Source organism: Heterocephalus glaber, unplaced genomic scaffold (assembly GCF_053883595.1).
Source record: "Heterocephalus glaber isolate CG9 unplaced genomic scaffold, H.glaber_assembly_v1.0 deba00001733, whole genome shotgun sequence".
Classification (NCBI taxonomy): Eukaryota; Metazoa; Chordata; class Mammalia; order Rodentia; family Bathyergidae; genus Heterocephalus; species Heterocephalus glaber.
Window position 1 is genome coordinate 5,883,449 of NW_028258444.1, and position 25,829 is coordinate 5,909,277.

General features: G+C 42.3%; 1 protein-coding gene and 1 non-coding gene across 5 annotated transcripts in view; both read right to left on the minus strand.

Moving 5' to 3' along the window:
• The window catches only part of Pkp2 (plakophilin 2), an 82,110-nt gene that overhangs the window by 5,281 nt on the left and 51,000 nt on the right, over nt 1–25,829 (minus strand). For 2 of the 4 annotated variants that reach the window (XM_087200040.1, XM_004855013.4), the window contains exons 6-10: nt 23,989–24,166; nt 9,192–9,309; nt 7,652–7,816; nt 6,547–6,720; nt 2,799–2,952 (exon numbers count right to left, since the gene is read on the minus strand). In XM_087200040.1, the coding sequence (XP_087056166.1) occupies nt 2,799–2,952; nt 6,547–6,720; nt 7,652–7,816; nt 9,192–9,309; nt 23,989–24,166 (789 nt within the window). Of the gene's footprint in view, nt 1–2,798; nt 2,953–6,462; nt 6,721–7,651; nt 7,817–9,191; nt 9,310–23,988; nt 24,167–25,829 lie in introns of all 4 variants that reach the window. The other 2 variants (XM_087200038.1, XM_087200039.1) reach the window with 1 other exon arrangement.
• On the minus strand, nt 14,756–14,860 carry LOC147821478 (U6 spliceosomal RNA). The gene has a single exon (XR_015446997.1). It is a non-coding gene; the product is annotated as a U6 spliceosomal RNA (small nuclear RNA).

Sequence of the window (25,829 nt, forward strand, 5' to 3'; positions counted from 1 at the left end):
GTTTAAAAATTTAAACATTCACTGCACCTTTCAATCACCCCTCGCATACACACACATGCACGCATGTACACACACACACACACAAATATCCATCTATATAAACATATGTATAATAGATATATTTGTAGTCCTGCCTGTACTTTGGGTCTAAGTAAGATCTTTAATATTCGGATACCTGAAAGCACTTGTAGTAATGAATGGACAGGAGGTGGGATTGTAGAGAGGCACACCCTTCCCACTGTCGGCTCACTCATCCTCGAGAAACCCTGCGCGGTTCCGATCAGTCCCCTTTGGTGCACTGCAGTTAAAGGGCTCATCAAGGCGGCACCGTGGGAAGCAGACCCAGCGTGTCCTCTGTGTGACATCTGTTAATTTTGTCACCAAGACATACTGCCTGTCTTCCAGCTTTTGAGAAAATGTGTTTCTGGCTTGCTTCTGGAAATGTGAGTGAATGTGATCGCTGTGTCCCCGGTAAGGACATGGAGAGCTCCTTGGCAGGGAGGTCTCTCAGGAGAAGCACAGACAGGGTGCCCCAACCTCTGTGGTGTGCCCACTTACTCCAGGCTACTGAGAGTCAGAATCCAGAAAGATCCTATTACTTCATTTATACATTTAGCATAAAGCCAATTGGGATTTTCAAGCTGCATTTATCCTGAGGACACTGTAAGGGTAAAGGGTTAGCATGGAACCATCTTACCCAGAGCTGCAGGCCAAGCTTTCCCCACCTGGCTGTTAGGCAGGGGAGTGAAAGGTGGGAACAGACAGCGGCTCGGCCCTGCAGACCTGTGCCGAACATGCACAGTGCTGTTAGTCACCTCGGCAATGCTTTCAAGATGGAACTGACCTTTCATTTGAGAAAAGAAGATAATACACCTCTATTGAAGCTCAGCACAAAACCCCACACAAACAATGGGGAGAATGCTTTCATAATTTTGAGAGCACCCCTGGCAAGGTGTTTTTGGATTCACAGAGCAGTTTCCAGCTCTCCCTTCCTTCACAACAGGCACAGGGCCATTGTCTGACACCTCCTGTTGAGTGCAGTGCCGGCTGCCTTTGAGAAGGAGTCACTGTAATGCAGCTGCAGACCACAGAAGCCCTGGTGCTGTGAGTGTGGACGTTCCGAAATCTACTCCATTACAGGAAAGGAGCACAAATGTGTTTGTATTTTAGTAGAATTTTGTGAAAAACTGAATTTAGGTTGTTAGACGTAATTGACTTTCAGTGCATTAGGAAGCACACTTAATTTTAGCACTGTCCTCCTAGGAATCTCATGATAGATAGATAGATAGATAGATAGATAGATAGATAGATAGATAGATAGATAGATTTTGTACTGGGGATCAAACTCAGGACCTTGTACTTGCCAGGCAGGCATGGTGCCACTGAGCTAAACCCCTGACCCCTCATTTTATCATTTAGGCTTGGGTCAACATTTACCAGATACTTCTGACTATAAGTAAATGAAAAATTACATTATCCAGCAATGTACTGTAGTGATTATCTTTGTTAGAAAAAGTCTCTCTGAGAAGGCAAGCATAGTTCTTTGTATTTATTCTAAAGCCCAACTAGGCCAAACCTGCTACAGTCAATAATTCCTTTTGTCTCCTTCTTGAGTCTCCCTGTCTAACCTTTCTTTTTTGAGTCCAACATACTTCCAAGCTTTTAAAGGAAACAACTGCTGCAGTATTTCCTTAGCGTCTGGAATAGGGTGCTCAGCCAGGCTGCAGGGAGAGCGTTCTGACCACAGCTATGTGGATTAAGGTTGTGTGGAGACAGAATGGCAAGGTCACAGGATGGGAAATGTTGAACATATTGCTTATCTTGTTAAGTACTGGTATGGCCTAAATGTCTCGTCTGTAAGTGTCATGGCTGTGTCTACATGTCCCCCCAAAGCCTCAAGCAGTTTTAGGTGAGGCTTTTCAGAGGTGGCTGGGTTTAGAGTGTATGATACTGGGATCAAGTGTGTAATGCTGGGATCAAGGGTGTGTGATTCCTAAATTAGTCCACCCATTGGTTGGGCATAGTACTGGGTGTGGATAATGGGAAGGCCCACCCTGGGTGTGAGTGCTGCCTTCCCTAAAGGCAAGTAGCCTGGACAGAATATAAGGGACAAAAAGAGGGGTGATGTCATTGGTTGCTGCTTTTACTTCACTGGTTTGCTTCCTTCTGTCTTCTGCCAGCTAGGAACTGTTTCTCCTCTGCTTTGCCCCTCTGCCATGCCATCCTGCCTTGAAGCCAGCTGACTATAGACTGAAACCTCCACAAACTGTGAAGTACAATAAACCTTTCCTCCTTTAACTTTGGGTGTCAGGTATTTTGTGTCATTAATGAGAAAAGTAACTAAGACAGTAAGTAATTAAAACAAAAAAGCTAGATATTAAAAAAAAAATCCGGGCTGGGGATTTAGCTCAGTGGTTCCAGCGCTTGCCTCGAAAGCGCAAGGTCCCGAGTTCGATCCCCGATACCAGAAGGAAAAAAAGAAAAATCGAAGCTGGGTGTAGTGGCACACATCTGTGATTCCAGCACTCAGGAGGCTGAGGCAGGAGAATCTCAAGTTTGAAGTCAGTCTGGACAACCTGGCAAGACCCCGTCTCAAAAAAACAAAAAACATACACTCCAAGTTGAGGTCCAGTGAGACCCTTGATGTTTGCTGGCACAGAAGCCAAGCCAGCTTATCACCTGCTCTTTTCTCATTTTTCTACTTCACCCTTGTGAGAAGGTGTGACAACAGACAATGCTTCACTGCACCCTATCTTCTCCCTGGGTGCTCGCTACATGCACAGCTGGCCCTGACTCACCAATTTCGTTCTGCAGAGAGAGGTTCCGGGACAAGTTTCTCAGCAGAGAGACGGCAGTCTTCTTCACGCTGGGGTCCCCGACGTGCAGCATCTTCCGGGTGTGCTGCAGGCCGCTCTCCTTCAGCACCACGGTCTGGGCCACGGATATCGGCATCTGTGTGGGGGACACGCGCTCTAAGCGCTTGTGCAATGGACTCCACGGGAACATTACGCTTTCTGTAAACTACGTACAAGAGGCTGGAGGAGACCTGTGAAAAAGCCCTTCTGAAGGTATTTTCTTTAAATTCTCATAGGTTTTCAATGTAATTACTTGATAAAAACCAGTTTATTCAGTATTTTTAGTGCAATGTTGGATTTGGTTAACAATTAGTTTTTGCATCTGTGCTTATAAATTAAATGCGTCTGTCTTCCCTTTTCTTGTACTGCCCTTATCAATTTTAGAATCAAGGTGATAGTAATATCCTAAAAGTAATTTTGTCTTTCCTATTGTCTTGAACTGTTCGTAATCTAAGAATAATCCACTCCTAGTGGGTTTGATAGAATTTAGCCCAGAGTTACATCAGCTCCTCCTGAGCACCGTGACGTGGACCTGTGCTTCACCTAGAAAGCCCAGTGAGCTGAGAGAAGATTTGCAAGGGAGAAGCTTTGATCAGCACTTCGATTTATGCACTCATTAAAGGCTTAGTCGTCTTTTCTGTTTCTTTTGGTTCAAGTTTTGGCATTTTACATATCTCAATGAACTTACTCATTTTGAAACAAAATTCAGTTTATTTTGAGAGAGATATTGGGCTTTTAAATAAAAGGAACACTGCTGGCTGGATTATTTGTAGCTCTGTTCTGCATTGGAGGCTGCATCTGCCAGCGACTGGTGCAGGTTAGGTCCACAAGAGGCAAACCTGACCTCGAGGTTAGGCTGCCTGCCTTCTTTTGGGAGGTTAAATATTGATCGGCCCATTCCTAGCATCAACAGACCCCCCATTCTGGGGCCTTCAATCCTGTCTGACTTTATATTGGACTTCTACTTGAGGCTCCCACGCCAGAGATTCCCGGCCATTCTTCGGGGTGTTTATCTTGTTGTTTCATCTAAAAGCCCCTGGCTGTCGTCCTTAGCTTCTTCCTCTTCTCCACACTCCCTTCCAGAGTGAGGGGTCCCTAACATAGGGTCAAGGTTGGGCTGGTGGGACAGGGGCGTCCCTAAAACTGGCTTGTTTATAATCAACATCCCTAGGGAAATGGTCTTTAACCTTTATCAGACTCTCAAAGTGTCCTTGGCTCAAAGTCTAATCACAACTGTTTGTGCTTTCACCAATGAATCACAGTCTGCTTTCTGTGACTTGCAGAACATTCTGTTAGATTACTTGCCGCCCTCTGACAGCATCCTTCCCTCACAGCCACTTGACAAAGAAGCTGTTAACCCCGTCCACCATCTTGTGCCGGGTAGGGTAGGCCAAGTCTCTCTCCCTGATGTCCTGTCTAGACAGCGATGTCTTCCCACACAGCAGAAGCCCTGCTCTCCAGTGGCATCATGGTCCAGATCAGGTGCCCTGCAGGATTTGCTTTGGAGGCTTTGGAGCTCGCGTGCAGCCTCCTCTACCGCCTCCTCTCTGTGTAGAGGACCCAGGTGCGGGCCGCACTGTCCCGAGCCTCCCCGAGTTACTGCCTTTCATCTCTTCTATACTCTTGGTCAGATGGGGCCTGTTCACCCCGACACACACTTCCTCTGAAAACACAAATGTCAGCTTCTGAACGCATCCTCCCAGCTCCTTGCTCTCCCCACATCCCTCCCATCCTGTCCTCTTCAGTCTCACCAAGAGCTCCCTTCCCTTTGCCCCAGCCTTCCCTCCCCACACATCAAGCCTTTGTTTTCTTCTTTACACTGGGCACATGAGCATCGTATCAAACACTGCCTTTAATATCCTCAGCCATCTTGTCATTCTAGCTTACTTTTCACCCATCTACCAAAACTGCTATGTTAGGTTCAACTTAGCTTTTTGTCTTTTCTGCCTTTATTCTTTGCTACCAAATATTGCTAAAGCAAATGCTGCATCGTCAGATTGGTCTGCCTGCAAATGTATGGTCTCTCACCTCCACGAGGAAGTCAAATACAGCCAGTCCACTTGTTGCTTCTTAAACACCAGTTGGGACTTCAAAACATTACATCAGAATGGTCCTTCTAAAATTTAATCTCATTATGTTCCATCTTAGCTTTAAATCCTTCAATGACCCTTTATTCCCTTAAGAATCCAAACATCTTAATACGGCTCACAGCCTTTCAGCACTGGGCACCTCTTTTCCTCTCCTTCCTTACCATCTCCCACCAGTTCTCAAGGTCACAGTGACCCTAGACTGCACTTTCTCCTACTGGGCCATAAACACCCTGAATGGAGGGCACTCCTGCTCTCTCTGTGCACAATTATGCTCTATAGAAAAACAGAGAGATGATATCTGGCTATAATCCTAACCATGACATTAAGATAGGAGAGGGCCAGGGACGCAGCTCAGTGCCACCGCACTGCCTGGCAAGCATAAGGTCCTGAGTTTGATCCCAGGTACTAAAAAAAACCCCAAAACAAAACCAACTTGTCCCTAAGATAGGACAAATACTGGTTTTATAATTTTATATCTTTATTCAGAATAGAAAACGAACTTCTGTGTGAATACACTTATATTAAAAATAAATGATTTCTCAAAGAATAAATAGTATTTGTATTCCCTACAAGAGTATTTTGCTCTGTAGGAAGAGATAATTGAAGACTAGCCACGTAACAAACTATTTTAGAGCTTATTTTACTGTTTTTATGATCAAGGAAAAGAATATGATCTTAGTCCAAACGATTATTTATGGAATCCCTAAATACATAACATGGCATAAAATACATTTACTACTTTATACATTCTGAGTTTGCTGGGATAAAGTACGTGCATTTGGAAAGAGAAGCAGCTTTTTACTGTGTAGCTGAATTTCCAGGACACGGTGGCACAAACATCTTCTCTAACTCCATCCCAGGGTAGACATCTGTTGTTTTTGTGGCTCGGCATTCCCTCCTCCTCTTTTTGGTGAGAACACCCTGACTTTTCCATGGGGAAGCTGTCCTTAACCATGCAGCCCCTGGGGCTCAGTGGCAGTGGCCCTCCCTGACTCGCACACACAGCCTTGGCCCGGTGTCCAGACCTGGCCGATCACCATCCCAGCCTCCCCTGCACAGGTGCTGGTTAAAGAGACTCAGATCAGTGAGATGCATTCTCTCTGTGCTTCACAGTGCTCCTGGGAAAGTAGCTCTGTCCTGGGGATACCAGGCTGGTAAAATGAAAGCCTGAATAATTCCTGGCTCTCCTGGTTACCACATGGGCAGAGCCTTCGAGAACAGGGAACAGAGCTCAGAACAGAGAGTTGCAGTGATCCCAGAGCACCTATGTCCAAGTATGACAGAAGGCAGACGAGACCTACCCTGACTACTCAGTCCCAGGACACACACAACATCTCTCTTTCCTTCAACCAGCTCTACAGCAGCCCCAAACAGCTGAAGGCAGATTCAGAGACCTGCAGAGCAGGGGAGTCACGGTGAGCATCTCAGACAGACCAGGCTGAAGTCCTGGCTGACTGAAACCCACCCTAGCAGTTCCTGTGAAGTCTTGACCTGAGACAGGAAACTTCTGCTCTTACCTGCTTGCTCCATCTCTGATCTTGACGTGGGTACGCCTGTAGCATCATTATTTTAAAAAGTAAAAGAGCAAGCGGGACACTCACCGGGCCGCTTCCTGCAGTGAGGTTCTGGAGTGCTCCCAGGGATGCTTCCTGTGTGTAGTTTCGCAAGCTCTTGGCAATCAAGGACAAGTACATCCGTATCACAATGGAGTGCCACAGCCACTCCACGCCCTTGGGGTTGCTCTTTTCTTCTGGCATTGGCACATCCTGGTATTGCTAATGACACATACGAGGGAATCAAGATTAATACACCTCAAATGATGCCAACGATTTTGCACCCAAAGCAGCAGGCCAGAAACAGTATCTAGAAGAACTAATGATTTGCATAAGAAGCTTTCAAGTGGAAATTTTAAAAGCAAATATATATGATTTCCAATTACTTAACTTTTTAGACCATAATTATTATTCCTTCCTAACAACAACTCATACTCCCCATTTTACATTTCACAGCAAGAGTGAGAGTGTGTGTTGAGAATTAAGCATGGGTCTTTCTAAGATGGTTTTCTGGCTGCTTTGAAGCTAAAAGCTAAATTAGTCACCACTACTCTGAAGAGATGCAATCCCTCAGTCATGTGAAGTTGTCTAGGGCAGCATCAGGGTTCTAAATTTCCCAGTTGTTCTCCAAGTTCACAAATACCATTACACTAAGAGGAGTAGGGCCGGTCCTGTTCTTTCAGTCTTCATGTCAGTACGGAAAGGAATGTGTACTCCTTCCCATGAGGTTTGCTTTTAGTGTGTCTGAAGTTTGTTTTAAGAATGCCCACAGCCAAGTATCAGGGCTGCTTTCACTGTGTCTGCACTGCTGCTTGTACTATACTGAGATCATTTCCTAACCTACAGGGCATACAGCAGTATGGATTAATAGCTAATGCAAATCTAGAGCCAGATTGCTGAGATTGAACTCTATCCCTTCCATTTATATATTTGTTAAATTAACCTGGGGAAATTAATTACATTTTCTATGCCTCTATTTCCTCACTGGTAAAGGAAGGTATTAGTAACACACCTCTCCTAGGTTGATATAAAGATTAAAAGAAGCTAAAAATAGGTTCCTAAAATAGTGCCTGACACATGTACTAAGTAGGCCAAAACACACATATTCCCATTCCCCATCTCTGCCCCTCACTCCCAAGACCTCCCAATGTACCTCTTTTACTTTCCTGCTTCGATTACCAAAGCACCCGACACTTTTGCTGTTGTCAGTCTGGATATTGCGGTTTTGGATGTAGATACTCTGGGAATATTTTTCTGGGAGCTCTGTCTCCAGCTGGTAGGAGAGGTTGTGAAGGGTGCACACACAGTTCTCGGTAGCCTGAGGAAACAGGACAGGACATTGGTGACACACGTGCGGATGCCCTGTTGCAGGTGTGGTATTGTGGGGCTTAGCAGGCCTCAGTTCTAAGAGGCTCCCTGGGTGCAGCTGGGTCTGCTTGCATGTGGGATCCCTTGGGGTAAATAAATGGAACTACTGAGTCAGGCTGCAGAGGTGAAGGGCAGATCATCCACAGTTATGAGCAGAGTGCTAAAAAGCAGAAGCTAAATTTCTTAAAGCAACGGGGAGCCTTTCTAAACCCATCTTTCTTCCCTGCAAGCCTCCCTCCTTCCTGTCTTCCATCTTTCGGAGCTAGAGATTGAACCCAGGTGTCTGTGCATGTTAGGCAAGCTCTGCCTCGGAGCTACATCCCCAGCACTCTGACTTTTTAGAGTATGTCTGGATGACTGTATATTTTAGATACATAGCTTAGTAGCCATGCTGAGTTGAAAAACAGGCAATACTGTTCATAGAGACCTGCAGGAGGCTACTGCAATAATCAGAATGAAAGATACAAAAGCCAGAACAGCAGTAGTAGTATTAGAGAAGGGTGGAGGAGCTAAAGCTCCTTTAGTGGTAGAATGTGCATGCTTTGCTGTCCAGTGGGTATGGGAAGTAAGGAAGGGAGTAGTTCAAGGTTATTCAGATTGCCACCTGCTTCTCTTCCCCTGATACTGGGGATTAATCCCAGGATCTTCTCACTTGTTTTGGAGACAAAAATCTCACTAAATTGGTAAGGTGCCCATTAGCCATTTTCCTGTCTCAGCCTCCCAGAGTGTTGGGATTATAGATATGAGTGATTTCTATCTTCTTTTAATAAGTGGTGAAACTTATTAAGAAGGATTTTACAGAGGAAGAGCAAGTTTGGGGATAAAGGAAGAGATAAATGTAATTTTACTGCAAAAACATATAGCCTCTGGGTTCCTTCTGAACATCTACATTGAGTTGTTCAACAGGCAGTTGGAGCCTGGCACAGTGGCACATACCTATAATCCCAGCTACTTGGGAAGCTGAGGCAGGAGGATTACAAATTCAAGGCCAGAGTGGGTAATTTAATAAGACTGTTTCAAAATAAAAAATAAAAAGGGCTGAGGATGTAGCTCAATGGCAGAGTGCCCTAGGGTTCAATCCCTACTGCCTCAATAACAGAAGCAAAAACAATAGGTAGTTGGAAACAGGAAAATAAGGCTTGATAGATTTTAGTATTTCTAAGTATGTATGGGAAACCTTAAGCTTAACAAATGAGTCAGAGAATAAATGAGTCAGAGAATAAATCTAGAGTGGAGTAGATATTTTAAGAATATTCTAAAGCATTTTACTAAGTCAAAATAGGTAATTCAATAGGCAAGACATGTAAGTCTAACTCCCAAGTCACCTTATCATCCGGCTGGTAGTCTGCAATGGTCCCCCTGACATAGTGGACCAGGGAATCAATGAGTCCATCACATCTTCTCATTACTTTCCTCCCATCAGGGCCAGCTGAACTCATGTTTCTATTAGGAGAAACAAACAAGCAAACACTATAAGTCTTAGGCCATGGATCTTACAGGGCTTTGACTCAAAGCTTTACTTGATGGTTCTTCCAGGTGTTTGGAAAGTGGCAAATTTGTAAGTGTCACACACTTGTCCTGAGACCAATAACTCAAGAATTGCCTGATGGCCATCAAATCTGAATGCAACCTCTAGATACATCCACACAACACAGAATCATGTCAGTAAGTCTCCGTGGACTTCATTCCAAGTGCCATGGTCAGAGCGTTATTTAAATAATCTTCACTTTTGAGAGGGTAGATATTAGGCAAAGGTTTTAAAATGAACAGATAAACAAATAGCACATTAGGCATAGCAATACATTAGATGTCCAACTCCCAATTTGTTCCATGTCTTAGCTCTAAATAAAGTTGCTCTGGGCCTCTGTTCCCTCCTTCGTAAAGACACCACGTTAGACTATATTACTCTGGGGCTTTGAAGGGTTTGGTATTGACAAATATTAACCCAGACGCTCTAAAAGCACTGATCCTTTAATTAAAATGGCAGAGCGATGTCAGAGAAAACACGAGTGTTTCCAGCGTGAAAGACCAAAGTCAATAGCGTGACCTATAAATATCTTTGCACTTAGTCTATTTCTATTTTGCTAAGCCACGACACCTTTCTATAAACAGTAACTACGTCTACAAGGAGAGGTTGCTTCCTTATAGAGAAATGAAGCTTATCAAACGGCAAAATAATACACTGCAGGATTGCACTGAAGATTCAGATCATGTTCCTATCCTGGTATTGCTCCTGTGGATTGAGTTTTTCTTGTTAGTATTTACCATTAGAAAATATGTTTTTCCAAATATGTTAATACCTATGTCATAAAGAATAGGAAGAGTATTTTAGAATTTGAGAATAATCCCTGTTGCCTTTAAGCCAACTTTAATGGATAAAATCTGCTCCTATAAAATGTATTGATTGGTTTCTCTCACTAGTAGGTAGAATATCCAAACATATATTCCAGATTTTTTAAAAAATTCTTTTATTGGTACATTTTAGGTATACAACTCGTTTACATTTATCATTGGGTGTTTGTACCTGTACATGATGTATCTTGGTTCTTATTTTTTTTCCCCATTACCTGTGCGCCCTTCACCCCCTCCACCCTTCCCTATTTATATAGATTTTGTTTCCATTTTTTTTCTTTTCTTATAATTTTTCCTTTCCCTTCTTTCCTTTCCCCTTCCCCTCCCACCACCCCTACACCTTTGGACCTTTTCCTGTTTCAAATTATCAATTATCCAGACTTTTTTTATAATGTCTCAGTGTCAGTCTGATCGAAGAGAAATAACACAGGCCGGGTATTTAGCTCAGTGGTGCCACCACCTGCCTCGTAAGCACAAGGACCCGAGTTCGATCCCTGGTACCAATAAATAAATAAATAAATAATATAATATAATATAATTGCATTAAGTAATTTCAAAAACCCTGACTGCATTAAAAAAAACCACTGCTTTCAAAAAAACAAACGTGCTTGGGCCAGGGATTTAGCTCAGTGGTGCCGCACCTGCCTGGCAAGTGCAAGGTCTTGAGTTTGATCCCCCATACCAAAAAAAGGGGAAACAAATGCACTAGCATTGTATCAAGAACTACAGGGAAGGGAGTGTGTTCCTCTCCACAGAAGACCCCATCCGTACCCCCCCAGAGGGCTGTCAGAATGGCAGTTTCACGACTCAACTTAATAGTTGAGGGGAAAGGCAAAGATACTGAAAACTAAGAATATCCTAACAGTCTAATGCTTGTTGAATTGATTCAATGAATTTTTTAATTTTAACAAACCCCTTCTGTGACTTTCTCATTTGATTCTAATAATTCTCTTTCATATTTAATTTTTGCTGTACCTAAGAAATTCAGATACACTGTGGATTACCAAAAGATAATGAATAGGCTCATTAACTGGAAAGAAAACCATTTTTAATATAACTTTTTCTCAAGAAATAATTATTCAAACCAGCATCCTCTATCTACCCTCTGAGCCTTTTAAGAATCACATGGTCTTCATACTCTTAAGTGAAATAAATCAGACACACATTCAAATACCGCATTGTATCTCTGGTGGGAGAAAATGAATGTGGAAATAAAGACTGAAATGTATAATGGATGTTGGGAAATGGGAAGAAAGTGTTCAGATGGGAAGGGGAACAAGGGAGGAGGGAGGGAGAACGGAAGGAAGGGACCAGAAAAAAGTGAAAATAGAAGGAAAAATGGAAACAAAGCTTTTGTACACAGGACAGGGAGGGGACTTGGGGGGGATGGGATAAAATAAAATTTATTTTAAAAAAAAGAATCACAGGGCTGGGGATTTAGGTCAGGGGTTCTGGCACCTGCCTCGCAAGCACAAGGTTCCGAGTTCGATCCCTGGTACCAAAAAAAAAAAAAAAAAAAAAAGAATCACACGTTCTTGAAAAGTCTGACAGAAATTTAAAAAGCATCTTTATTATTCTCCTTGTTTTACATGTGAAGGAACTGAGGTCCAAAGACTTTAAACTACTTTTCCTGGTGACACAACATTAGTGGTGAGGTTGGGCTACAAAGGGCTACATTCTGTGCCCGGACTGGTCCAGAATAGAGCAGACCTCATCTAACAATCATTTGTCTGCCATTTGGTTAGCAAATACCACACATCCCCAACAACACAGTGTTATCGCAGGTTTCAAATCTCTCTGACCTTTCCCACCTTTGGCTTGGAGAAATGGCAGTTGTTTAAAACTGTGTTGACAAATCAAAGGGTCTGTCTAACTCACCAGCTAGGCCCACTACATACCTTGCAGATGGGTGCCTTCGCCTTGTTTAACTTCAGGGTGTTTATTTTGGGTCAGAATGGCAACTCAGTTTGGCAGTACTGCCAGTTCACACGTACTGTTGTCTTGCAGTTTGGTATTATCCAGACTCTGCTGGCTTGAAATGGGACTTATCAGAGGGTTTTGGCAGTTGATATCTTTGCTGACACTAAGTGCATGAAACCCCACTGGTTCAGAATTTGCTCCTGCATATCAAAAATAGCTCTTACCTTACTCAACTACCCATAAATAATGAATGATAAGGACAGATTATTTTATATCATTTCACCTATGAATAGAAGTCATTAGACGGAAAGTAATTTGTTGTTGTATCACTCTGAAAATAATTACCAAAGATGATATATTCATCTTTCAAAGTACTTTTCAACAGGTAATACTTATGTTAGTGGGAATCAGAGAATTAACATGGCTATACATTAGCCATGTTAGAATGTGTCTTGATTCTTGAGAAATATTTATTACTATTTCCTATATGTAACCCATTGGAAGTTTAATGTGGAAAATACCTAGAAATTATAAATGATAGCCAATAACCATCTCATTGAAAAGTAAAAGGGAACAAGCAGCCAAACGTAGTTACTCAATAAAAACTGGTCACCAATAGACTATCCTGGAAATGTTTCATTTAGTGCCTGTGGTTTGAGTTTGATGAAACTATGGGTTTACTTCCTCTGGTATAATCTAGCCTAAGCCTAAGTAAACATGTAGGTATCTTTTGTTTTTTTTTTTTTGGTACCAGGGATGGAACTCCGGACCTTGCGCTTGCGAGGCAGGTGCCGGAACCACTGAGCTAAATCCCCAGCCCACAGGTAGGTATCTTTAAGGAAACAAACGCTGTATACAAACTGAAATTTTAAAAACAGGCTCTTGTTCTGGTCAGTGAAGACCAGGCCACAGCCCTGTGGGGGTGCCGAAGGAGACAAACTCATCACATGAAGGCAGAACTCTAGGAGTTTTTCACCTCTGGGCCCAACAGGGGTGGTGGTGGGGGACCGGACATGATGACAACGACACACAGCTGGATCTGCAGCAGGATCTGACATCAGGAACTGTTCTGGCGATGTGATTTGTAAAGGATGCATGGGGAACACAATTTGAACCTTTAAAATCTCCGAACTGGTCAAGACTTCACATATTTAGGATGACTCAGGTGTCTTATCTGACAGCAAATCTGTGACTTTTGACTCTCCCTGGGACCACTTTTCTCACACATTCCTGTGTGTCATCATGAAAAAGAGAAAACAAAACACCTCCCCACCTTGTGCTGGAATTCAAAGGAAGAATGGTATTTCTCTGTTAAGATTAGTAACAGTGTGACTACATTCACATGGTAAACTAAAAGTGGGGAATGTCAAGCGATAAAAATAGCTGCAACTTAGTATGTCTGCTAGACATTATGGTAGGCAATTTACAAACATCATGACCTGTAATTTTCACAAAATCCCCCAAATTAGGGCACCCAAGAATTTCATTCAGCATCCTGCCCTGGGACTAGCATTTAAAATCAGAACCAAGTGCTTCTAACAGGCTCTTCATTAGCCCTTCCATCGGAGGGTGTCTGTGTGTGGTTATAAGCAAATAAGCTCTCAAATATGCCGAGCTTTCCAGCACTGAAAAGGAGAGGGCGTGGAAGCCTGGTGTCTAGGGTGTGGTCATGTGGCAAATGTAAGGCGATATGAAATGCTTCCATTCACATGGTCAGTTACCAGGACACCAACAAGAGGGTTAGGGTCCATATTTTCAAGACTAGCAAAAAAAAAAAAAAAAAGGTAATTTAAGAGACAGAAATTTCTTTTTAAAGAGCTATTTCTAATCGATAATGGTGGGTTTTTTCCCAGCGCCATTTGTGTGCGCATTGTATACAAGATCTGGTGTCTACAGAACCATTCTGAAAGTCTAACCAGCATGCTGAGATAGCGAATACTCTCATGGCTTTAAAATGTGGATGCAACTCCACTAGGTAGGCAGAGTCAGCATCTATTCCAGGGCCTCAGTACACAATGGCTGAAAAGGAAGCATTCTTCTTCTCTTGCTATTTGAGATTTAGGTCTTCGGCTTTTAACTCTCAACCGATACATATCAAACAGTTGGGCCTTCTGTGTGACTGAGCCAGAGCAGGGAGCACAGACAGCTTGTGGTTGCACACAACAAAAGAGGAGCCTCACTGGAACTGCCAGAGGGACAAAAACTCTAGGCCAAAAGAAGGGCTTGTCTGTTACTCCAGGAGTCCACACCAGTTCCTGTAGGCATCAGCAAACATCAGCCAAAGTCAACTGCTCAGCCTGTGCAGAGAAGCAGCACTGGAGGCCCAAGGCTCCACAGCCCACCGTCCTGCTCGTTTCAGAACATTCTTAACGGAACAAAGATGTGCCAGCACCTGGCACACGTCAAAAGCCTAGAAGGTAGCACAGGACAACATCCTTAGCCCGCTCTCCTGCATTTTGGGGTCTCCCAAAGCACTGTGAAGAGTCAGTTCAGCGGGTGAGCATGTAGCTGACAGGCAACATTCATTTCTTCTTTATGAGCTGGGACAGACTGGCAGGAAAAGGATGCCAAACTCCACTTAAAATCACTTACTGGCAGCCAACTGTAGTTTTTTGTTTTTAATATGGAACACTTCACGAATTTGCATGTCATCCTTGTGCAGGGGCTGTGCTAATCTTCTCTGTATCGTTCCAATTTTATTTTATTTTTTTGGTACTGGAGATCATACTCGGGACCTTGCTTGGGACCTTGCGCTTGCAAGGTAGGAGGCAGCACCACTGAGCTAAATCCCAGGCCCCTCATTCCAATTTTAGCACGTGCGCTGCCAAAGTGAGCACCCAACTGTAGTCTTTAAAAATACACACAGGAGCCACTGCCACTTGAGCAAGAATTCTTGAAACCTGAGGGAGAGGTTTGGAAGGCCAGATTCAGCCAGATGAAGACATGAGGACCCAGAGTAGAGTGGCAGGGTGTGTGGACATCGCAAATCTCCAAGACAGGCAAAGACTGCTAACCTCAGGGCAGTGACAAGGTCATCATTTGTTTTACATTGTCCAACTCAATTTAAAAATAATAATAATAATATATTAAAACAATTTTAGGGGCTGGGGGTAAAACTCAGTGGGAGAGCACATGTTTCGCATGTAAGAGGCCCTGGGTTCCATCTCCAGTACCAAAAATCCCTGCTCTTTTTTTTAGAAGTAGTTCTGACTATGAAGATAGTCCTAAGATTTTCAAAAGAGATTTTTACTGTCAGAAAATACAATACATAAAATACTATCCCCAACTTAAGCTGTGCAGAGACATTTTTTCTTTAAACATTAGGATTCGCTCTGACAGACATTTCTGGGCATTTCTTTTGGCGTCTAAGACTCAGTTTACAAGCTACAACTAGCAAAAATAGTTCACTTGGTATAATAAGTAAAAATGATTCTTCCTCCTCTGTGTTGTGTTTAAGTGTTTTAACAATTATCCCAGAACTCGGCTCAAAGTAGCAATTGTATTTATGGATTGATTGATGAAACAAAAGCATTTACAGGAGCCTGAGATGGTGGCACAGACCTGTAATCCCAGCACTCTGGGAAGCTGAGGCAGGAGGATCACTTGAGTACAAAGCCAACCTGGGCACCTTATCAAAACTGCCACCAAAAATTTTTTTTAAAAAGCTGGGCTGTAACTCAGTTGTAGAGCACTTGCCCAGCATGTATGAGGCTTTGGGTTCAATCTCCAGGACTGGGGGGAGGGGGGAGTTCTTTAGCAATAAGAAATGTGTACAATTTCTGTGAGGGACAGTTTTTAAACCAGGCTGGTGTATAGGGATGTGAACAGGATACTGGACTGGAAATTTTAGAATCCCAAGCAGAGGCCTTGGGAAAGGGTTTGCTTGGTTGTAGATGTGCTGCTTGAAAACCCCAATGAGACAGGTACTCTTAAAAACATTCATTTCAGGAAAACCCAATGAGGTGGCCAAGAGAGCACGGTTATATTAGTTTTCACTGATGGATTTGTTTGCTTTAACAACTTCAGAGTTGTTGAGAGATTTCAAAATAATAATCAGAACCTCCCTAAAGTTAGTTTATGAAACAATCATTTTTAAAGTCAATATCTTATTTACCCATTTGAATACAGCTGACACCTTTTAAAATTACATAGAGAAATTTACAAAGTAATTTAATTCATTAAATTGAACACTTGTTTGTATATCTAACAATCAACATAAGACATGGTTGTGACGGGTAATGTAGCAGAATTAGAAATGCTGATTTCTAATTTCTAATTTTCTAATTTCATTTCCCTGCATATATTTCATATTGCTCATGTTTACATAACAAATGGAAAGTTTAAATAATTAGCCAAGTAACTCAGGTTAAAGTTGATGATTTAATTGTCATTCTATTTCTGGAAAAATCATTCTGTGGGTTGAGCTATTTGGATAATTATGTCTTCCCATTTTGTTTCTACTGTCTCACCTAACATTATTTTTCTAGTTTTATGAAAAATTATTTTCCAGATGTAACTACATTGAGATTATGATTTTAAAAAGTAAGTTCTGGGGGTGGGGATTTAGCTCAGTGGTTCTGCTGCCTGCCTCGCAAGTGGCAAGGTCCCAAGTTTAATCCCCGTTACCAAAAAAAAAAAAAAAAAGTAAGTTCTGTTCTGCCTTTGGGACTATAGTGTCACAGAAAAGAAAATTATTTGATAATTAGAGGAATTAGATCCTCATTTAATTATCTTTATAATTATCCGGGATTATGCACAGGGCTAGACCCAACATGTCTTTTTCCATCATAAGGATTCAGAAGAGTGGATGGGTGAGCAAAGGTAACTGGAAAGAAAATCCAATAAAGCTCTCAGGTTTAGTATCGAGAAATGCACAAAAAATTAAATTTATTATATCCTTTATGTATGTCGGAGAAGACAGGTGTAACTGCTGTTAAAAATGTACATGGATAGGCCGGGGTGCAACTTGGTGGTGAAGCACTTGCCTTGCATGTGTAAGGCCCTGGGTTTGATCCCCAGCAGAGCAGAAAACACTTTTTTTTTTTTAAACATGGAGACAATCTTTTTCAGAGTGTCTGGTATTGATATTACAAATAAAACTTCCATTAGCCCATGGTTAATTAAGAACAAGACTGATAGTGACAGCTTTTCTTTAGAAAGGCATAGTTTGTTTCCTCTGAGAACTCCCCATGTCAGCTAGATTCACAGTTAAAAGGACAATGGAAGTTTTAAAAAAGACAGATATAAATTTCAATAAAGTCACACAAGGCTACAACCATAATGAAAGGGAACTGTATGTGCATCATGGCACATTTACCACCCATGTTGTGTGGGGGAAGTGAAGTATAAGTCGGTTACAGGTACAATGCCTCACCCATGGCCTTTGCCCCCGGCCTGTGCACATACACATGAAGTACACTGGAGAAGCGTGTTTGTAACGTGCCCACAGTGTGTGTCATTTTATCCTACTGTCCTGGTCAAAATGACAAATTCTTGGATGGCATTCACAATGCAGGTGATAAGGTTAGGCAGCAATTTTACAAGCCCTTCTCATAAGCAAATGGTTAACCAACTGTAGCAACTCAGGAAATGGCTTTTTGGGGCTTTTTCAATTCATATTTTTAACGTGACTTTTGAAAAACAATGAGCTGAAGACTGTGAGGGATGTTCAAACCCCTCTTCACTTTCTCATAGTTCCTCACGTGTGACTTTATCCAGAAACATTTTCCAAACTCCCAAGTGGTATCAGGAAGCTCCAAGCCTCTGTAAGTCGATTTATTCCTCTTTTATACTTCTAATCCAATGCATTGTCACTGTCAATTCAGGTGCCTGTCTACTTCTAAACCCTGAATTACTCTGGGTAAAGACAGATCCCATGCCTCTTTGAAATTTCAGAAATCTAAACAGTGTTTTAGATACAGCAGGCATTTAATAAGTACTCAAAGAGTAATGACAGGGTTGGGTAAGAGCAAGAACACAGGCCAAGCAGTAGTAAAGGCCCATAAAGGCTGGACTAGTTGCCATTCTCAAATTTCTGATAACTGGTTTTATAATTGTGGAAGAGTCTCTGCTACTTAATTTCCTCAACTGAAGAATGTGGCTGTTAATGGAGGCTGCCTAGACATGTTTGTGTTTGGCCTGAAGTGTTTCCCAAAACTTCAGTCTCCCTGCTCTTGGGCAAGGGTTTTTCCATTCTCTAGTTGGAGGGAGCCCCACTGTTCCCCCTTGTCTTATACCTGCCTACTTAGTGCCTGCTGAAGGCATTTTAGTTTCTTACCTCTAAATTGCTTCCACCTATTGTCCATTAAGAGAAGACAGATTGGTGAAACAGAAGAGAAGAAAGGAAAGAAAGAGAAGGGAGGAAAGAAGCCATAGTTGTGATATGGAGGAATGGAGAGGTAATGAGTCTGTGGCATCAATTCCAGATTTACCCCTAATAATAACCGTGGGATTTAATTATGCTACATACAAAGGTTTTCAATCAGTGAGGTGGAAGATACAGCTTTAACAGGCAGACTGCATCAACTCTCACGATACTGCTATGAACCACAGCAAGAAGCCACACCAAACAGGAAAGAATGGCCTTCTAATAGTATGCGGCAGCAACTACTGCTTGCTTTGTAACCCAAAAGTCTATGATTGTTACATAAATCTTTTGAAATTTGAGATATCTATAAGAGTATACACTAAGTGCAATCAATTATCAAATATTTTTGGACTAAGTTATATTTGCAACTCCAAATAAATTAAGACAGTTTTGAAAAATAAAAAGGATATTTTATCAGGGGTTTTCCACAAAAAAAACAAAGAAAGAAAGAAGGAAGGAAGGAAGGAAGGAAGGAAGGAAAGAAAGAAAGAAAGAAAGGAAAATGCTGAGCACTCATAATACCTTCCAAGAAAATGTAGGAATTATTTCTTTTTTTGAGAGGTTGATGCAGAAAGATGCCTGAATTAGTTATTCACATTCTGATGTTAATCAACTAGCGGAGATTCAGGGCTAGTGGTATGCAGGTCAATGTTTAATTTCTAGATTTCTGGGTTAGGGCACCGGAAGATCTGATTTCTAACCTTTGCCAATTTCTTAATGAAAATACTCCTGGGATGGCTGGTTTCCAGCTACCCACACGATGTTGCTGGAATTACCTAAGCAAGGCCAACATCATTCACTTGTGGGCTCCAGCACATTTTCTCCTCCCCTAACTTGGATTTTACTTTCATCATTCAGTGTAACAGGTGAGGAAGAGGTAGAAGGTGCAAGAGAGCACTGTCACCATTATAAAATCTGGGCCTCCTTGCAGTGAATGACTTCAGTCCTGCAGAGTATGTAACTCCAAAGGGACCTAAGAAAGCTCCACTGCCATGGAGATGCCACTGCAGGCAGATGGGAGCCTGTGCGCAGAAGACCTGACACTGACTGACATGGGGACCCCATGGTCTTAAGTCTTTTCAAAGGACACCACCTCTCATTGAAGCAGATCCAGCTGGGCGGAACTGCAGCCACTGCCACAATTCATGAGCAAACATTGTACCTGCAGAGCAGATTCCTGCACACCAGCACTATGTGCAGACAGACCTGCAATCATCCAGGGCTGAGCCTTATTAAGGGAGGGAGTCGCTGTTGTACTCGAATGGAGGGACTCACTGCAGTAATCTGAACCAAACAGAGCCCAAACCACTATCAGGTTACCAGTTAGGCTCACTGTTGGCTCCGAGTTCAGGGGGTGAGGTGGGGTTACTGCAGATGAACTTGCAGCATTTCAGACAGATGCTAACCTTTGTGTTCTTTTTTGGGGGAGGGCAGTGTCCGGGGATGGACAGGGCCTTTGCACTGAGCTGCATCCCAATCCCCCCTTTAAAATGGCTTTTGAGACAAAGTCTTGCTAAGTCACTCAGGCTGGGCTTGAATGCTTCATTCTGCCCCTTGAATTGTTGAGATTAATGGCAGGGACCCCCATGCCTGGCTTTTAGGGTTTTTAAAAAATGTAGCTAAGATCGACTCTGATTAGAACGAATTAAAGCTGGGCATGGTGGTGCACGCCTGTAATCCCAGCACTTGGGAGGCAGAGGCAGGAGGATCGCTTGAGTTCGAGGCCAGCCTGGGCTATATAGTGAGTTCAAGGTCAGCCTGAACTACAAAGCAAGACCTTGTCTCAAAAAACCAAAAAAAGAAAAACAGAACTAATTAAAATTTGTCTTAAAATCTTTTTAGAGTAAACTGGGAACAAAAAAAAGCAACCACTTAGTAGATATCTCTACACCACTTGATGAGAGCTCCGTTAGAAGGCTTTTCTTCCTTTCTGACATCCTGAATGGCATTTGGGTGGCCACCACACCCACTGTGACGTCTAAATTGTCTACACTGCTGTCTCCTCACTTGGAAAGGTGTCCTGCTCCAGTCCTCGGCCTGTGTATCTTCCCTGTTACATGAATGAGATGCAGTGCAGGGATCCACTTACATGGACAGGAACACAAGGAGATGGAGACGCAGTGTCGTGGGAGAACTCAGTCTCACTGAAAGTTGGTCTCTCGGACCCTAAGATACTGGGAAACGAAAGAAACTGAGGCGCTGCTGTATCAGCAGCCTATGGACATGTGACAAACACCAATGTGTCTCCATGAAGGGCTTTGGATCTGAAGACAGATTTTCTTGATTTGAATTCCAGACTTGTCTACTACTATGACTTTGGGAAAAATCACTTAGCCCCTCTGGGCCTAACTTTTCTCACCTATAATATAGGGAAAACCTACTCGATAAGGCAGCTGTTGAGGATAAATTGAGAAAATCTCATAAAGGATTTAGGGCAGTATCTAGAACTTGCTACGAAATAAATGCCACCCATTATTGTTATGATAGATATACAGGTGAAAAAAGTATTTCAGTAAGCATACACACCACAACCCTCTGTTTCTCTGATTTCGGCTATACAGGTATTCTGCTTTTGGACGTCACTCAAACCAGTGGTTTGGTTTGTATTGCAAACACTATTTAAAAGTGTTCATTCTGACTGAAGTGTATCAGAAAATGCGTGCCAAGAAGGGTATTGCCTTCCCCAAGCTATGTGTGTTTTCTACTTCTTGTTCCTAAGTGGAGACTACAGGATGAGATTTGTAACTAATGCCTTTGCCTTTAGAGTTTCACTTTCTCAATACAGCTTTCCTGTTAATGCCATCATTTTTCTTCTTCACACAAAACTTATTCTACACTCGATCTTAGCCAAAAGGCCAAGAAGCGATACAAAACTTAACTCTATTTCTGTCCTCCACAGTAACTAATTTTGCTTACAGAAGGAGATAATTAGTTTTTTAACATAACCCTCAGAGCTCCCACAACCTGGCCTTAGTCTGTATTTCCAACTTGATTCCTTTCCAGCTTAAACTCTGCACTATTACCAGATTTGATGATTCACCTATTCCCCATGTGTTTTAATTTGCTCACTCATTCAATTCAAATAATTTATGCTCACTTACTACTGTATACACCAGAAACTCTGCTGTTAGAGATTGAAGATTAAAACAAATGCTTAGGCTTAGCTTTTAAGAAGTTCACACTCAATTTAGTCCAAAAGGTATATAAATAACTGGTGAGGCAGTAAAATGATAAAGAAAAAAACAATGGTGACTCATTTATAAATTCCACTTTGAATGGTTAGGAACAAGCTATGGCTTTTGCTGGAGAGGCTGGAAAATGTTTCATTGAAAAGGTGGAATTTTGTCTTTGGCATTAAACCATTAGGAGGTGAAGCACCCAACAGGCAGATAACAGAAAATGATTACCAGGAAAAGAAAATAAAGCCCTGACTCTGAAAGTGCCCATGACATCCAGGGAAAAGTAAGTACTTGGGTGGTTTATGAAGTACATTTGTAGGGGAAAGAGGATCAAAAAGGTTGTGGGAAAACTGAAGAAGGCTGTGTATGCTATAAAGGACTAAAGTGCTCCTTTTTTGTTTTGTTTACCTAGCAAGTATTTACACCCTTTTTATGATAGCAGGAGACCTTGCAATCTTTGCTACAAATCATTCATCCAGTTCAGGTGTGGCCAACCCAGACATCAGTGGCTCAAATGACGTGTACCCTTCTGGAGCAAGGTGAGGGATAAACCTTCAGTGTGACTGCGGCAGTCATTTGAAGAAAGTGGTGCATTTTTTCTGCTTTGTCTCAAGCAAGAGCTACCTGTGATTACGTTATCTGCTCATCAGAGAAGGCTTGTTTGACTTTGTAGATAGAGCCCAGTGTGCAAAAAGAGCAAGCAAAAATGAGATACACATCAAAAAAGAGCCAGATACAGAGAAGCTGAGTCTCCAGCTGTGGCTCCCGGTCCACAACCCTTATCTTCCACAAGTGATCTCCAACATCTCAGCCACATGAGCCAGTGGATCTTTACTTGGCTTTAGCGAGCTGAGTTCAGTTGCTGCTATTCCCACCAGAAAGACCCTTAACTGACATATTTGCTTATTAAAACTTTGTTCTGTGTGGTTGGGAAACAGCTGCTGCACAGAAAATTTGAGACCTGAAATGGTTTTAAGTGGATGAGTGGTAGTCAGTCATGCGCTAGTTAAGCCACTTAGGGGCTGTCGCAGAAGGTGGGTTCCAGGGGCCCGTTGAGATAGTTCCTATGCCTTTCAAGAATGTGATGCGGGCTCTTACAATGAGATCCTCAGATTTTATAAAAGTACAGTCTATAGCTTTCTAGGTTCTTCACTAAAGTTGGTTGAACATAAAGAATATAAAGTGGCACCCAAATTCTTTTAAAGGTCTGGGTTTCTCACTAGTGATGTAGTGTGGGGAGTATTTTGTTCATGTATACTTTAGCCATTAAATTGGACACATCTTGAGCTTCTCTTAGAACGGTTTGGTTTTTTTTACTGTGCTTGGGGAGAGGGGATATTTTAATATAATTTTTGCCTAAATCAAACAGCCCACTCTAAATGTTAATTTTTAAATGTCAAACTTTGGTGAGCCATCTATTTAGGAAATGAGATTACATTATGCTAATTTTCAGTGATGGCTAAAACCAGAAAATTCTGGGATTTGTTACTATTAAAGCTTCATTAAGAGAAACTGATAGGGACTTTCTGTTTTTGATCAGTTGAATAGATACCAATGACAATGTATGGGAAATCTTTCTTAAAACTTATGCATGTATTATTTTGTTCCATTTTCTGTGGCATTTGGTGCAATAAACCTTTGGAATTTTTTAAAAAAAGGAAAAAGGAAAAGAATGTGATGCTTTGTCCCAGAGGATTTCTGGCTCTAGATAAGAGTCCAGCGGAGCTCAGCTGCCTTGGTACTTCCCCGTGCTTCTGACACAGCCAGCTTCTAAATGTCCCCTGGTCTGGTCCCTGCAGCACGTCACTGGTACCTCCAACACAGAGGGGCTCTCAGACTTCTGCATCTGCCAGGATTCCCTGGAGGGCTTGTTCAGTAAAATTGTATCAAGTTCTAGGTGACACCAATGCTGCTGCCCCCGTGGCCAGGCTTTGAGCACCACAATGCTGAACATTTCATTGTAGCTGGACTCTAGTTCAATTTCTCATCTGCATTACTGCTAGACTGAAAAGCTTCTTATGTATTTTCTTATTCGTCTTTGTACAAACCCTAGTATCTACCATAATAATGCCTTACACAACAGCAGTATTTGATATGTATTACTGTGTGATTAACTGAAGATTAAACATCATATCATAATAAATTCCCTCAGTTACTACTCATTACAACAGAGTCTCTCAAAAAATACGCTGTATAAGTAGAGAAGGGATTGAAAGGCAGAATACATCCTGACTTCTCTTGGGCTACCTAACTCTTACTTCACTGCCCATCTGAGCAGGGATGGGTGACATTGGGTGGCATTACCTGAGGCATCCAGTGACATTGTAGAATATATCAAAATCCAGCAAACCATTTGCTTTGGGGTAGTCTCCTTCTGGCCACCCCGAGAAGGGGATGATGATGTTCTCCGTCAGGGTGAGCAAGGCTTCGGTTATCATGAGATTCTTGAGTTTGTCATTGGAAGACAAATTCCACAGCAAACCTAGAAGAGCAAAGAGTTACCATGGGAACAGTGCAGTGTGGGGTCACAAGGGCTGCTGAAGAGTCCAGTTACAGTCAGGAGCTCCAGGCCTGTGACTAGTTATGAAAAGGGGGGACAAAGTGGGAAGGTGGAAGAGAGGCCCTTCCTCAGCTGAAAGACCCTGTTTAAAGCTCATTGGTGCTAATGGAAGCTGAGCCCTAAGAACAACTAAATATATACATAGTCCAGATATAAAATGAGGTGGGTTTCAATCAGTCAGGGGTGTGAATGGAAGCCTTTATTGCTGTTTCTCTGAAGTGAGCCTGCCACAAAGCTGACATCACTGGGATAAGCAAGCCAGTGCTTACCAACAGGCCCCACTGTAACCAAGACATCAACGTCTTAAGAGTTCCACTTTCTCCCCAGACACATGGGAGACTCTCTTCCCTGCCTTTTGTTGCTCACTACCTGTAACTTTCACCTGACATTTTGCCTCCCATTCATAGCAGGAATAGTCCACAGAAAGCCTTTCTCTGCCTGTCAACAGTAGGCTGATGAACATCATCAATAGTGTCCGCTGACACCGACCCAACAAGAGAGCTTAGGTCCTCCAGGAACTCATGCTTGCTGCCTTAAGCATTTCTCTCAAGATGGGCAGTGGAGGACAGCACAGAATACACTATCTTTTCTCTCTGCCAACTTACATTGTCTAAGCATTGTTCTATGACTCAAGTCACATTTGCTCACGTAACTTGCCCTTTCCTCTTCACTGGCCCACTTTAAAGGGAATGTCCAGAAAATCCAAGCAGGAAGAATTAAGATAATAGCATGATGCTCTTTCTGGGATATTTGTGAGATAGGGACTACGGCTTGGGACTGAGAGCTTAGCAGGTGCCATGTACATTTAGGATTTGTTTTCCTTGCAAATTTGCCATCCCAAAGCCTTCTGATTCAGTGGAAGAAGACCCATGTGCCTACTGCTTGCTATCTTGGGGACTTCTGGCAGGTGGAAAAGGGGCATTCTTCATAACTAAACTCACTGTAACTCGGGAAAAGGAAAGTGAGAAGGGACAGAAAGAACAGAGCTAAGGCTGCCTTTTCTACCGCCATTTCCCCATCTCCCAGTTACTAATTCTTACTTCTTAAATTGACTGCCTGGTTTGTCCCAAAGGAGTGAGAACACAGGTCCACAGTGAAACCCACTTTATGAACAAGGCAGACATGGCAGTCTTGCCTGAATTTAGTGGTGGTGTCATCTGCCCTGATTCTTTTTTTTCTCCATTAAGTTTACTGGTACATTTTAGGTATACAGTACAGTTAGATTCATCACTGGGATCTTGTACCTTTACATGATATATCTTGGTTCTTATTTTTTTCCCCTTCCCCTGCCCTCCCTTCACCCCCTCCACCCTTCCCTATTTGCAAAGACTTTGTTTCCATTTTTTTCCCTTTTCTCATATTTTTTCTTTTCCCTGCTTTCCTTTCCCCTACCCCTCCCACTTCCCCTACTCCTTTAGACCTTTTCTTCCTATTACACAATATCAATTATACATTTTTTAAATTACAATATCAAGATCTAGGAGACATTACCACAGATTTTACAGAATTTAAAAGGATATAGAAAGCATATTACAAAAATCCTTTTTGAAATAAATATGACAACTTCTAAGAAGTACCTTGGAAG